This window comes from Mustelus asterias, chromosome 8 (genome assembly GCF_964213995.1).
Source record: "Mustelus asterias chromosome 8, sMusAst1.hap1.1, whole genome shotgun sequence".
Lineage (NCBI taxonomy): Eukaryota > Metazoa > Chordata > Chondrichthyes > Carcharhiniformes > Triakidae > Mustelus > Mustelus asterias.
Genome location: NC_135808.1, coordinates 117,515,816 through 117,530,932, shown reverse-complemented (window position 1 = coordinate 117,530,932; position 15,117 = coordinate 117,515,816). Strand labels below are relative to the sequence as shown.

General features: G+C 44.2%; 1 protein-coding gene across 1 annotated transcript in view; it reads right to left on the bottom strand.

The window, feature by feature from the left end:
- The window catches only part of LOC144497479 (dihydropyrimidine dehydrogenase [NADP(+)]-like), a 760,900-nt gene that overhangs the window by 378,954 nt on the left and 366,829 nt on the right, over positions 1–15,117 (bottom strand). Inside the window, exons 9-10 of the mRNA XM_078218814.1 lie at positions 6,716–6,823; positions 5,348–5,517 (exon numbers count right to left, since the gene is read on the bottom strand). Coding sequence (XP_078074940.1) covers positions 5,348–5,517; positions 6,716–6,823 — 278 coding nt within the window. The remainder of the gene's footprint in view (positions 1–5,347; positions 5,518–6,715; positions 6,824–15,117) is intronic.

The window sequence follows — 15,117 nt, the reverse complement described above, 5'->3', positions numbered from 1 at the left end:
CATTTCTGTAACTCCCTTTTTGCAACTACAGATTTCACTCAACTCCAACTCTTACTCTTCTCCTCCCCACATCCTGGGAGATTTAAACTCCCACAGTACTCTTGGCCCTTAGGGGAGATATCTTGGAAAGATGGAGGCTTCCTTCTGCCTCTGGTGGGGCACCATCTGCAGAATTGGCCAACACTTTAGCGGCATTTCTGGAAAGCAGACTGTAGGTTGCAGGGTAACTAAGCTGCAAGGATAATGAAAACTCCTCAACAAAAGACTGAAGACAAGAGAGAAGCCTGAAGAACGTCGACCTTTGGATCCTCTGGGACTGGAAAGGAATAATTGAGGACTTCCTGAGGAACTTGTTGTTCATAAGAAGCACAGAGCGAAAGACCTTCAGAGGGGAATGATCTTTAACTCCAGGGAAGACTGTAATCGATGTATCATTTGCTGCAGCGCTGAAGAGTGAAAATCCAAGGATCTGAGGATCCAAGATTTCAAGTAAAACGAAGGGGAAAAAAATGGAGTGTGTTTTGGAAATATTTTCTTGTCTTCTACCTGGTTTAAAGTTGTTGGATTTGCAGAAACACTTAAAATGCCTACTTTTGTCACACCGAAAGCATTCTGCACCCATTGCTTGGCAGTCCTGGCATCCAAGCTGGATTTTCACACCATATTTCAAAATGGCTGCCAGGATGAAGTATCCCAATCTTTTGCCTGGTTTGATGGGCTTTCTAGTGGGTGGGGCCACAGCCTGTGGGCCTACCCAGTCAATGGAGTCATGTGAAGCCTCAGAGCCGCATCAAATTAGAGCCTGGCTTCTTTCTCTGAGTTCAGCCCTAGACCAAATTGATTCTCAGTTGAGCTTCGAACTAAAATACACATCAAAGGCTTTAAGAATGGTATCAAAGTTCGTGCTGTACTCCCCCATCCCCTGTCTTAAGAGACGATAATCTGTTACTGGATCCACAGCATAAAGAAAGGAACTGACTTGAAGCTTTTATTCTTTTTTGTGAAGGCCCAGTGCTGTTCAATACTGGAGAAACTGGTGTTTCCATGACTCCCACTGCTGGCCTCCCTGCAGGCCCCTGAGGAATTCACATGGGTGGAGTAGGGGCAAGGACTGCTCCCCAGAGAAGGTCATCGTTATCTCTGTCCAGTGTGCCTCTTCCTCCTGTCAATCTGTTGCGAGCTGCTATCAAGGTGTTCTTCACTCTATGGTTCCTTTGGTAACCATGATGTGGAGATGCTGGCGTTGGACTGGGGTAAACACAGTAAGAAGTTTAACAACACCAGGTTGAAGTCCAACAGGTTTATTTGGTAGCAAATAAGTATGAAGAAGGAGCTGAAGAAGGAGCTTAAGGCTGCGAAAGCTTGTAGCTTTTGCTACCAAATAAACCTGTTGGACTTTAACCTGGTGTTGTTAAACTTCTTACTCCTTTGGTAACACCAATGTATTTTTTTTACATTGATGCCTCTACTGAGAATGGCCCTTCTATCTTGGACTCTAGGTGTGATACTTGATTAGTAAACAGATGTAGACATACTCTGGTATCTGCTTAACACTTGTTTATTAGTACTACATCTGAACAGGTTACAGAGCAGGCATGTTGCTCCTTGGCATCTTGTTCCAAACTCCTTTCTATCCAATGCAAGAAGGTTCACCAGAATGTTGCCTGGTCTTGAGGGCGTTGACTATGAGGAGAGGTTGAATAAGGATTGTTTTCACTGGGAAGACAGAGGCCGAGGGGAGACCTTACAGAGGTCTACAAAATTAAGAGAGGCATAGACAGGGTGGATAGGCAAAGGCTTTTCCCGGGGTGCAATTACAAGGGGGCACAGGTTCAAGGTAAGAGGGGGAAAGTTTAAAGGAGATGTGTGGGGGAACTTTTTCAGGCAGAAAATTGTGAGTGCCTGGAACGCGCTGCCAGAAGAGGTGGTGGAAGCAGGCACATTAGTAATATTTAAGAGGCATCTGGATGGGTTCATGATTAGGGAGGGAATAGAGGGATATGGACCGAGTAAGGGCAGAAGGTATTTTGTAGTTTAGTTAGGGCATCATGATCGGCATGGGCTTGGAGGGTCGAAAGGCCTGTTCCTGTGCTGTACTTTTCTTTGTTCTTTGTTCTCTCTGTTCTTATGATTTACTGATGTCCATGGGACATCATCATCTACATACATCAGCATATTCCATCTGTGAATCCTTTATACTACAGTCAATTCTGTAGTTACTCAGGAGTTAGACTATATTTTTCTCTAACATTTCCTGGATAACTGTCCAATTATATTCCCAAATCCGAGAGTCTAACTTAAGAATCGGAGACATTAACGGAGGATCCCAGGAGCAGTGGTCCGTCAGAAGGTGAAACTTCCTGGGCATTTCCCATATCGGTCAGTGTGTCAGGACTTCCACAGGATCTCGGCGCACATCTCAAAGTCATACGTCCAGCCTCTGGCAATGCAGGGACCGGAAGATTTTGGTCCCATTAATTTTTATAGAATTTTTATGACATCTTCTTCCTCTGTTGGCAAAACTTCTTTCCTTTCAGATGAACAGCCTTAGGAAGTTATGCATTTTGTTACTTGTTACTTTTGTGTCTGATAAAATTAGACATGACAAGAAGAGGGTTTCATAGTCTTGTCAAGACTCTAGTTTTATTACTTGTTACTTTGAATCTTATTCAGCGGGAGCACAAGGTATATGAAAATATAAGAAATTGCAGCTCTGGGCAAATAGCTGTCAGATTAAAATAATAAAGCTAATTTTTTTATACACAAACCAATTGTTGAAAACACTCTACCTCAAGTCATTTGTCCCTGATCAATTCTTCATTGGCTTTGTTGAATGGATATTTATAATATTTAAAATTGCTCATCCTCCAAAGGGAAAATTATTGTCACATTCATATAAATGCTGGTGTTAAAAAATGGAATTATATTGTAGAGATCAATGGCTTCCCCTCAAATTGTTCTCCAATTAGATGGTTACCAGAAGTAGATATTTTTAACAAGTTATCGAATATGGAAACAAATTAGTTCTAATACAATTAAATAAATTGGGTGGCATGGTGGCACAGCAGTGGTTAGCACTGCTGCCTCACAGCGCCAGGGACCCGGGTTCAATTCCGGCCTTGGGTAACTGTCTGTATAGAGTTTGCACTATTATCTGCGTGGGTTTCTTCCAGGTGCTCCAGTTTCCTCCCACAGTCCAAAGATGTGCGGGTTAGGGTGATTGGCCTAGCTCAATTGCCCCTCAGTGTCAGGGAGACTAGCAGGATAAATACGTGGGGTTACGGGGAAAGGGCCTGGGTGGAACTGCTGTCGGTGCAGGCCGGATGGGTCGAATGGCCTCATTCTGCATTCTGTGATTCTCATGAAACAAAACTTTGCAAATAGTATGAGAGTATCCTTTATCAAAAAGGAAACTTGAAGTGTCTAATACGTCAATGAGGCACATGAAGTTGGCATCTTGGAGTATGAAGTCCCTGATTAAGGTCATAATTGGCTGCCCAATCATGGTGCCTCATCTGTATATAAAAATGGGAGTGTCAGGTCCACTGACACTTTGAATTCTGACTATGTACCTGAAGCACTCTAGGAGCAGAATAGAGTTTGTAAATAAACGGATTCTGGTGAAGGGACACTGGCCTCTGAGGAGTTATTTTCTAACGAATTTCCTGTCCCGTACAAGGTACTGTTTTCTTTATAAAGCTCAGTTCCATACAATTCCTTTTCCAATACAACTTTCATTCACCTTCAGTAATAACATACATCTAATGCTTGTGACTCTCCTCCCTTTTCAAATGTTCATCCAACTGCAAGGTACAAGTGAAATCCGGTCCCACATCCCTGCTAATATCATGAGATCTGACGATGGGGCTTCTAAGCAAGGCACCAATTGACTCGTTCAACAATTATTTCTCCAAAAAGAGAAAGGCCTCATCGTAATGGCCTAGAGGGGAAGAAATGATTTATAACCCAAAGGTATTTTTCTTCTTTTGGTCTCGGTGCCAGTTGACCAAATATTGAAGATGTTACGAATTGGGTTGGCTGTGGTTGTCAAGGACGATAGGATGCATCACGGCAGCAGATATGTGTTGCTAATAATATTGATTTTCCTCCACTTCTATGTTTCTAATAGTCTGAATGCCTAACGGTATATTGATTCAGCACTGTTGTTTCATTTCATATAATTCATGGGGAGAAAGAGAGAGAGAGAGATGGCACTAAAAGCATCCATGGAGATAATACATACATTTAATAAAAAATTAATCAGACTATGCTTGAAGAACCATGTCCAGTTTTGATCCTATTGTCACTGAAAGGAGTTCAAGGGACAAAAGGAACATTAGTAGGTCATAAATAAATGGACTATTAGGACAAGGCAAGGGTGCAGGAAAGGCTTAAGGTGAGCACACAGTCAGTGTTTATAACAAATAAAAATTAATGAATAATAAAAAAATAAATTCAACTTAACTTGTGTTTCATTAAAACCTGCTTTTTGCACTTCTTGTAGATTTAGACTTTTGCTTTAAGTTTAAGTTTAAGTTTAGTGTCACAAGAATGCTTACATTAACGTTGCAATGAAGTTATTGCAAAAATCTCCCAGTCACCACACTCCGGCGCCTGTTAGGGTACACTGAGGGAGAATGGCCAATGCACCTAACCAGCACGTCTTTCGGACTGTGGAAGGAAACCGGAGAACCGGGAGGAAACCCACGCAGACACTGGGAGAACGTGCAGATTTCGCACAGACAGTGACCCAAGCCAGGAATTGAATCTGGGTGCCTGGCACTGCGAGGCAGCAGTGCTAACCACTGTGCCACCCGAATTTGGATATTTCTCACTGTAAAATTAAATTTAAGAATGCTGTAAATTTGCACTGAAGTTTTATGGCATTGACAAATAATTAAATATAAATTTGGCATGTTAATTCATTCATTTTTTGATTTGATTTATTATTGTCACACATATTAGTATACAGTGAAAAGTATTGTTTCTTGCACGCTAACCAGACAAAGCATAGGGAAGGAAAGAAGAGAGTGCAGAATGTAGTGTTACAGTCATTGCTAGGGTGTAGAGAAAGGTCAGCTTAATGTTGTCATTAAGGCAGCAACATTCACCTATTTTCTATCTCGTGAAAACTTCCTGTAATGCCCAATAAACGTTGGGAAGGGAATGAGGAATATTAAATCCGGAATACAGCTTTATACAAACAACAAGTAAATTGTCTAACGCTGAGCTTGAGATATTGAGTGACAGGACACACAACTTAATAGATTGAAACCTTGCAATCTATGCTCCATCTGGCAAACCCAATTGTATTAAATCCTGACTGTTAAAGCTTGTTGAATTTTACCTCCTCTGGGACAGCCCTGATATTGGTAAATCCTTTTCTAAAAACCACAAAAACACGGCGAGCTCCACAGCGTAATGCAGATGTAGCGCAGTCAAACGCAGTGTCTCCAGCACCGAGTATAAGAGCTGTGCCTTGTAATGATGGCAGACTAGACTGACAGGCACACATCCCTGGGAGAGAGAGGGAAAAAAGACAGCATTTTCTTAGAAATACGCTATTTACACCAAGCATCACAAAGGCACGGGGAGGTATTTATAGCAATCCAAAATTACATAACAGAGGGTCGAGATGAGACATATTACTATCAAATTATTCTGTTTCATTGTAGGGCATTTTCATTCCTGTTTAAAATGTATTCATATACATAATTTCACACCCAGCACCCTCAGCAAAGAGGCCCATTATTTCATCTTCCATGGATGACTGCAGGCTACATTGAATGATTCAGATTTCGGCATCAGATATCACATATATTACACTGAGGCAATCAAAACTCTCAAAATCTAAATAAATCAGAAAAATACTATTAGTCTGTGATCATAATGTCTTTTTACTATGCGATCATGCATTTAGTTAGCCCTAATGTTTTTAGGACAATGTCGTTACACTATTAACTGAGTTTTTTTTGGAATAGTTTTTTTTATTAAGACTATACATCATTAAGATTAAGCATCATATATTTCCCTGCATATAAATAGATTTGTGGGAATGTCTGACAAATCATAGGTTAACAAGACTTTACAGGTTACAACAGTTGTCAATATAAAGTTTATTTATTCGTGTCACAGGTAGACTTACTAACACTCTAATGAAGTTACTGTGAAAGCCCTCCGCTAGTCGCCACACTCCGGTGCCTGTTTGGGTACACTGAGGGAGAATTTAGCACGGCCAATGCACCCAACCACCATGTCCTTCGGACTGTGGGAGGAAACGGGGGCACTGGGAGGAAACCCGCACAGACACGGGGAGAATGTGCAGACTCTGCACAGACAGTGACCCAAGCCGGGAATCAAACCCAGGTACCTGGCGCTGTGAGGCAGCAATGCTAACCACTGTGCCACCGTGCCGTCCTATAGAATATAGAACTTTGTGCTATGAACACTTCTATCACAAAATAACGCAAGGAGGGAAAAAAAGGATTGGTATACCACATAAAGAGAATTCAAAATTGCTGATTACAAAATTACGAAACATAAGAGTTTTAACACATCATAAAGAATTGTTATTATTTTCCCCCAGGAAACAGTGGTCTCAGTTAATTTAGAGACAACCTATTTAATTCTTCCGCAGTTATTTTAACAAAATTAATAGTGAGCAGACCACCCTGCAACAAAAGCAAATTATGCAGCAGTTAAATGAAAATTCTACCTGGTTTGCTGGCTCTTGCAACAAGGGGCAGGAAATCCTTTGATGTGTAGAAACCATGTTCCACCGTTAAGCCTTCAAAGATGCGATTTCTCTTTGGCTCTGGTAAACCTGTTGAAACACAGATCATCCCATTAAATGGAAATGCAGATCTGTAGAGCCCTTTGCATTTTTAGAATGAACAGAATGGTTTCATAATCCTTCTTGCCTGCAGGTACTGAAAGTACCAATGGCACAGCATTCGCCACAGACTATTTCCCTTAATAAAAACAGCTACTTTATCTAAAAAGACCTTTGTATTTCTAAATTTTTGAAGCTGTAACACATTAAAAATCATCGCAAAAGAACACAGTCACTGCACGTGTGTATGTTTAATGCCAGTTCTTTCCTGCCATTGCATATAGCATGATATCTGTTCAAATGCCATCTATTTGATGTGAGAAACTGACTTAAAATCTGACAGCAGAGCCCTACGTTGAGCTTTCTAAAGCAATTATTTTACAAAAATGCTTAGCATCGTTAATATTTTACATCTTACAAAGGAATTATTTAAAATTGATGCATGCACTTTAGAAACAAATTTGTGGAAAGTTTTCAAGAAGGAATTTATGAATCATTTTCCCAGGCTGATAAGGTATCTTGCAGTGGCTATCTTTCTGAAGTTTAAAGTTTATTTATTAGTGTCATGAGTAAGCTTACATTAACACTGCAATGAAGTCACTGTGACAATACCCTAGTTGCCACACTCTGGTGCCTGTTTGGGTACACTGAGGGAGAATTTAGCATGGCCAATGCACCTAACCAACACGTCTTTTGGGCTGTGGGAGGAAACCGGAGCACCCGAAGGGAACTCACGCAGATAGGGGGAGAACGTGCAAACTCCGCACAGTGATCCAAGCCAGGAATCAAACCCGAGATCTTTGGCAGTGAGGTAGCAGTGCTAACCATTGTGCCGCCTCTCAAGGCATACACAGTCTCTGCAGAGGCACAACTTCCACTCCTTGGCCAGTGAATGTTTAATGATAAAAAGACTGCAATATGTTTTTACAGTACCCACAAAAAGCAGTCTAATATCTTAACCTAACACTGTTAAAGACCAGCTTCGCACCTCCCAGGAGGTAGTCTTCATAAGGAGCCAAGCCCAAACAGCAATACATCATTTGAATAGGTCTCAAGTTAGGGAAGGCAGTGGCTTAATATCTTTTGGAGAAAGGAAGGAGACAAAAGGCGGGTTTAAAAAAGGAAGGAGACAAAAGGCGGGTAACTATAGGCCGGTCAGCTTAACGTCTGTAGTAGGGAAAATGCTGGAATCCATTATTAAGGAGGAGATAGCAGGGCATCTGGATAGAAATGGTTCGATCAATCAGACGCAGCATGGATTCATGAGGGGAAAGTCGTGCTTGACGAACATGTTGGATTTTTATGAAGATGTGACTTGGGCGGTTGATGGAGGAGAACCGGTGGATGCGGTGTTTTTGGATTTCCAAAAGGCGTTTGATAAGGTGCCCCATAAAAGGCTGCTGAAGAAGATTAGGGCACACGGAGTTGGGGGTAGTGTGTTAAAGTGGATTGGGGACTGGCTATCCGACAGGAAGCAAAGAGTCGGAATAAATGGGTGTTTTTCCGGTTGGAGGAAGGTAACTAGTGGCGTGCCGCAGGGATCGGTACTCGGGCCGCAACTGTTTACCATTTATATAGATGATCTGGAGGAGGGGACGGAGTGTAGGGTAACGAAGTTTGCAGACGACACAAAGATAAGTGGAAAAGTGAATCGTGTGGAGGACGGAGAAGATCTGCAGAGAGATTTGGACAGGCTGAGTGAGTGGGCGAGGATATGGCAAATGGAGTATAACGTTGAGAAATGCGAGGTTATACACTTTGGAGGAAATAATAACAAATGGGATTACTATCTCAACGGAAACAAATTAAAACATGCTACCATGCAAAGGGACCTGGGGGTCCTTGTGCATGAGACGCAAAAGCCCAGTCTGCAGGTACAACAGGTGATCAAGAACGCAAATGGGATGTTGGCCTATATTGCGAGGGGGATAGAATATAAAAGCAGGGATGTCCTGATGCACCTGTACAGGGCATTGGTGAGGCCGCAGCTGGAATACTGTGTGCAGTATTGGTCCCCTTATATGAGGAAGGATATATTGGCATTGGAGGGAGTGCAGAGAAGGTTCACCAGGTTGATACCGGAGATGAGGGGTTTGGATTATGAGGAGAGGCTGAGGAGATTGGGTTTGTACTCGTTGGAGTTTAGAAGGATGAGGGGGGATCTTATGGAGACTTATAAGATAATGCGGGGGCTGGATAGGGTGGAGGCGGAGAGATTCTTTCCACTTAGTAAGGAAGTTAAAACTAGAGGACACAGCCTCAAAATAAAGGGGGGTCGGTTTAAGACAGAGTTGAGGAGGAACTTCTTCTCCCAGAGGGTGGTGAATCTCTGGAATTCTCTGCCCACTGAGGTGGTGGAGGCTACCTCGCTGAATATGTTTAAAGCGCGGATGGATGGATTCCTGAGCGGTAAGGGAATTAAGGGTTATGGGGATCAGGCGGGTAAGTGGTACTGATCCACGTCAGATCAGCCATGATCTTATTGAATGGCGGGGCAGGCTCGAGGGGCTAGATGGCCTACTCCTGCTCCTATTTCTTATGTTCTTATGTTCTTAAATCTGCCGTCCTTACCTGGTCTGGCCTACAAGTGACTCCAGATCCATAGCAATGTGGTTGACTCTTAAAATGCCCTCAGGGATGGGCATTCATTCCAAAAATGAATAAAAAGAAAATGGTTTCCCTCCCTTCAAGGGTCAGGTTAGGATTTCATTCTGGAATTCCGCCAGGTCACACCATTGCATACACTCTCTTTTGCAATGCATTAAGCATGATTCAACCCAACCAAGCTCATGCATTTACAGGAAGCATTTTACTTCTGCCTCTACATGACATATGCCTAATGAGTACCTTCCCGGTAATCAGATTTGTTTGACTAATGTGGACTTCCAGTCATTGTGATGAACAAAGACAGATTGAGGTGGAATGTTTATTTTATTAAATGACAAAGGGACTTTGTACTGATGGGCATCATTTGCAATTACTGGAAAAACCTAATAACTCATGAGGGTTACAATTGTGAATGGTATTTGCATTCACACTATTACAGCAAACTGAAATGTGCTTTACAAGTGTGACCCTGCGCTTCTAGTTGCTTGATTTTTCCATTCTCCAGCTTACTCTCACACTGACATTTCTGTCCTCTCTCCTGCAGTGTTCCAATGAAGCTCGACCTAAGCCTGAGGGGCTGTGCCTTGGACTGGACTTTCAGCTCTGGCCCAGTGACCTGCTTGCCAGAACAGTTCCCAGTTCCCGATCCCACTTTGCGTAAGCACCATGGATGCAACACAGTTTTCGAATGCAGTTGGCCCAGGGTTGGGTTTGGAGCCCGACTGGCAGCTGTGAAGGTGACCTGGAGGGGGCAACATATGGCATAGGAGGGCCCTTCGAAAAACGGTGCAAGTGCTGTATAGGAAGCCGGCTGGGGTTGAGTCAGAACTGAAAGGGGTAGACGGGCACTGGCAGCCACGAGCTGTACGGATGCTTCCCCAGGAATCTTCACTGCCCAGGGGGTCCTCACCGAGGCTGTGGTTTACAGGATTTTGCACCTGCCCTCCAGCAGAAAACCATCCCCTACCCCACTCATCTACCGCGGAGATGAAAAGGGCCTGACTGGAGGTGAGCAGCTGTGGAGTGAGTGGGAGGATATGGCTCCCATTCATGAATGGCCTCCTAAGATATGGGAAGGTGAGTTGGAAGCAGGAACCAGGTAACTGATCTCTAACTCGACAAGCTGCATGCACACAAGCTCAGCAGACTGCATGCCTAGAATGCCTCCTAACATTGTCAGAGTGAATGCCCAATTCTATCACTGAAATATTAGTCTGAAGATAAGGATGTCATCGTGTGTGTGTGTGTGTGTGTGCGTGTGTGTCTCTCCAAGGCCCAGAACCTTTGCCCACATGAACATGGCTAAGATTATCTTCCATCCTCCAAGAGGGACTGCCCACACCTGACTTTGCCTCACGCTCCTCCTCTCCCCCTGCTGACTTGCGATGTGCTGCTTACCCTCCCCATTCTATGCTAGAGGCGAGTATCTCTGCGCTGGTGGATGGTGCAAAGGTGTGATCAGACAATGCCAGCTCTGTAGGGTCTTACCTATTGAGGAGGCTGTTCATGTCGGTACTGTTCTACTCTGTGGATCGCTGGCTACTGGCCCTTTAGGGGCACAACCAAGCCCAGAGATGAGCATGGTGGATGAGCTACAATATACAATGGGCAGAAGCCTCCTTCAAGTCCTTCACCTGAGTACTGAGTATCAAGTGGACATCTTGTTTCCCTGGCTTTCCCCAGCCCAGGAGGGTGCCTCTGCTGAAGCTTTTCCTCGCTACTCTGGGCGGCACGGTGACACAGTGGTTAGCACTGCTGCCTCACAGCGCGAGGGACCCGGGTTCGATTCCTGGCTTGGGTGACTGTACGGAGTCTGCACATTCTCCCTGTGTCTGCGTGGGTTTCCTCCGGCTGCTCCGGTTTCCTCCCACAGTCCGAAAGATGTGCTGGTTAGGTGCATTGGCCATGCTAAATTCACCCTCAAAGTACCCGAACAGGCGTCGGAGTGTGGCGACTAGGAGAATTTCACAGTAGCTTCATCACACTGCTACATTAACACACAGTAGCAGTGTTAATGTAAGCCTACTTGTGACTAATAAATAAATATTCAACTTCAATGTCAGAATAAATGTTCTCAGTTCCAGTCTGTGCTGCCAGTAGTTTATGCAGCAGGCGACAACGATATATTCTTTTTCTCTGCTTGTCTCTAAATTGTCCTGTTCGGATGAATGTCAATAATCCAGTGGCTCTAGTCAAAGAGGGGTGGAAAGATCTTCCAATGTCTTCAGAAACATTCCTCCCTCAAAATAGCCCAGATCAACTGGTTGTTAGTCACATTGTTATTTTGCATTTGCAAAACGGCTGCATTTGCCCATCAATTGAGTGAAGTATTGTGGGACATTTTAATTATTTCATCATTCCTGTAAACATGAGTATTTATTTTCTCATGCTGAGCATATCAAACCTTACAGCAGAAATAAAAGTTGAATAATTAATAAACCCTCTGTGCTTGTTTAAAACATAGTCACAATGTGACACAGCAGAATAAAGTGTTGCAGATATATTTCTAATCTCCCACTACCATAAGCTTTCTTGTCAAGTGATATTTCATAATTGCCATTCCACTGCCACTGGTCAATTAAAGGTAACCGCAAGCTTCATGGATTCTACTTTGCATCACTATAACCTCTTGACGTGAAAAATAATCACAATCACTTTGTTTGATGCACTGTCGGTCCACTTTGACGAAATGGTCAGGGCTAAAATTTCTACTTCAACATTTAGCTTCAGATTTAGCATTCGAGATTAGACAATCATAATGATTATTTAAAGCCAAACCTCAAAATCAAATATTGACAGCTAGTAGTGAAGAAGTAGGAAACTTCGATGCATGCCTACTGCAACACTAAGGAAATGGATACATAAAACCATCAGGAATGCAATCTGGCCAGCCCTGCAGTGCAGGCTTCCAAAACTACGTGGGAAATTGGAAACATGATCCATTATTACACCTACAGTAATTGATCTGAACAAGTACAAACCCATGCTTTACATAGAATCGCTTAGTTTGTGCACTTTGTGGAGATGATTGATCAGTCCCCCTACATTAGTTAAGCATACTTTACTTTGTGCCCATCGGTAATCGTACCAGAAGACAAGGCTAGATTAGGTACATGACAAAAACATGTACAACATTGTGGGGGTAAAACCAAGCCACACTCCCTCTTTACAGCATTATCTGCCATATTTTGGTCACTTTAAAGGTCCCAAAGGCACTTTGAGAAGCTTCAGAGAGAAGGTAAGTGTCTAAGGTAAGTGGGTGAGGGGGTAAGGTTGGCGGTGTGGGAGGTCAGGAGTTCAGTGTGGATCTACTCGGGTGGTCGGGAAGAAGGCCTTGTAGCCAGGGTGTCAGAAGGGTAGTCCAAACTTCCCAGGTAATTCTCACACAGTCGGTGCATCTGGTTTTCTAAGGGGGCCCCAGTGCATCTTGGGGGCCACCTCCAGGGTACAACCATCCAGAGATCATAAATTCTGAGCTGTACAGTAAGAATTTCAGATTTATGGTAAGGTAAGGCCTTGGTGAGAAGATGAAACTGTAGACAGGAATATTGAAGTCACTCTAACAAACCAGGACAGAAAAGGACAAGGGAACTGAAATCTGTTTTTTTTTATATTCATTCGTCGGACATGGGCGTCGCTGGCTGGCCAGCATTTATTGCCCATCCCTAGTTGCCCTTGAGAAGGTGGTGGTGAGCTGCCTTCTTGAATCACTGCAGTACATGTTCTGTGGGTTGACCCACAAAGCTGTTGGGAAGGGAATTCCAGGATTTTGACCCAGCGACTGCGAAGGAACGGTGATATATTTCCAAGTCAGGATAGTGAGTGGCTTGGAGGGGAACTTGCAGGTGGCGATGTTCCCATTTAACTGCTGCCCTTGTCCTTTTAGATGGGGGTGGTCATGGGTTGTGGGTTTGGAAGGTGCTGTCTAAGGATCTTTGGTGAATTGCTGCAGTGCATCTTGTAGATGGTACACACTGCTGCTACTGAGCATCGGTGGTGGAGGGAGTGGATGTTTGTAGGTGTGATGCCAATCAAGCAAGCTGCTTTGTCCTGGATGGTGTCAAGCTTCTTGAGTGTTGTTGGAGTTGTACCTATCCAGGCAAGTGGGGAGTGTTCCATCACACTCCTGACTTGTACCTTGCAGATGGTGGATAGGCTTTGTGGAGTCAGGAGGTGAAATCTATTGAAGACCCTCAGGCTGGAAAGACTGCAAACAGACCATTTCCCAACTCGGCAGACCCATCTTCATTCAAAGGGCCCCAATTAGACTCAATTTTCACTCCAGGGAGACAGAGGGGGCAAGGGTGAAAGAGTTGGCACTGCCCAAGGCCCCCCACCCACCCCACCCGGTCTCCAACCTCCCAGGTGGCCTCAATGGCCTCTGGTTCTACCGGCGAGGCCATTACATCTTGTCCCATTGATAGGAACCATACGGGATTCTTGCCGGAGAGAACCTTCCCCGGTGAGGCCACAGGGCAAGTGAACCCAGATGATTGAGTCACGGGCTCACTAATAATATTTAAATCACATAAATGGCCTTACCAGATGGCCAGTGCTGATAAGGTTGCGAGAGGTGAGAAATCGGGAGCGAACATGATTCCTTGGCTCTTTCATGATCTGATTGTCTTGCCCCACCAGTCAGCTAGTGGGGCACAATGATAAGATCGCCTCTCCCCCTCCTCCCAAAGACTTTATTCTTTATTGCTAAACCATCAAATGATGATATATACAAATAGGATCAGACAGAATAACTTGGCTCCAACTGCCGGCCCTTCCCAATCCAGGATGTGTGCCCTCACACTCTACTGGCTCAGCTTTCCACCTCGACACTCCATGGGGTCCAGCCCGACTGTGATAAGTCTGCGGAGGTAGAAGTCCCTTCACCAAAATCCCTTTATTTACAATTCCAACCGCAGTACACAGAGTGCTATCAGTCCGCAGTCTATCTTCCAGCGTGACAGAGGAACTGACACTCCTAATTAAATACAAGGAAAAGACTCCCTGATTGGCCCATCAATTGACTCCTTAATCAGGGAGTCCAATTATGGTGGAGTCCAACCTCAATGGCCTGATTGAAGTCATTACACTGAACACGTGGCCCTCAGGGAACAGCCCCTTAAAAGGGACCACATTACCACAGATGCCCGTTCCAAATCTTTGATCGGGTTTGTGACACTGATATATTTTCCACACTGCAGAATCATGCAGCACCCCCCTGAATCGCTTCAATCTTATTTGTATCGCTCACTATATAAACATGTGACACTGAAGTGTCACCTACTGCACCTACAACCACTACCTGACAGCAGGGTAGGGGCAACATTGCCACTGCTGTGAAGGTGATCATGGTGATGAACATGTGGCTCCTTCCCGCTGGAACTGGTGATTTTTGCAACAGCTCCCGGTTGCCGTTCACTGTATCACGGAGGAGGTCACTGAGTGACTCTATTCAAAGGAAGTTGCCAGAGATGAGGAGGCAGAGTAAGCATTTGGCTTTGTTAGGATTACAGAATTCCCATGGACAGCACGCTGGCACAGTGGTTAGCAATGCTGCCTCACAGCACCAGGGACCCGAGTTCAATTCCGGCCTTGGGTGACTGTCAGTGTGGAGTTTGTACTTTCTCCCCCTGTCTGCGTGGGTTTCCTCCGGGTGCTCCAGTTTCCTCTCACAATCCAAA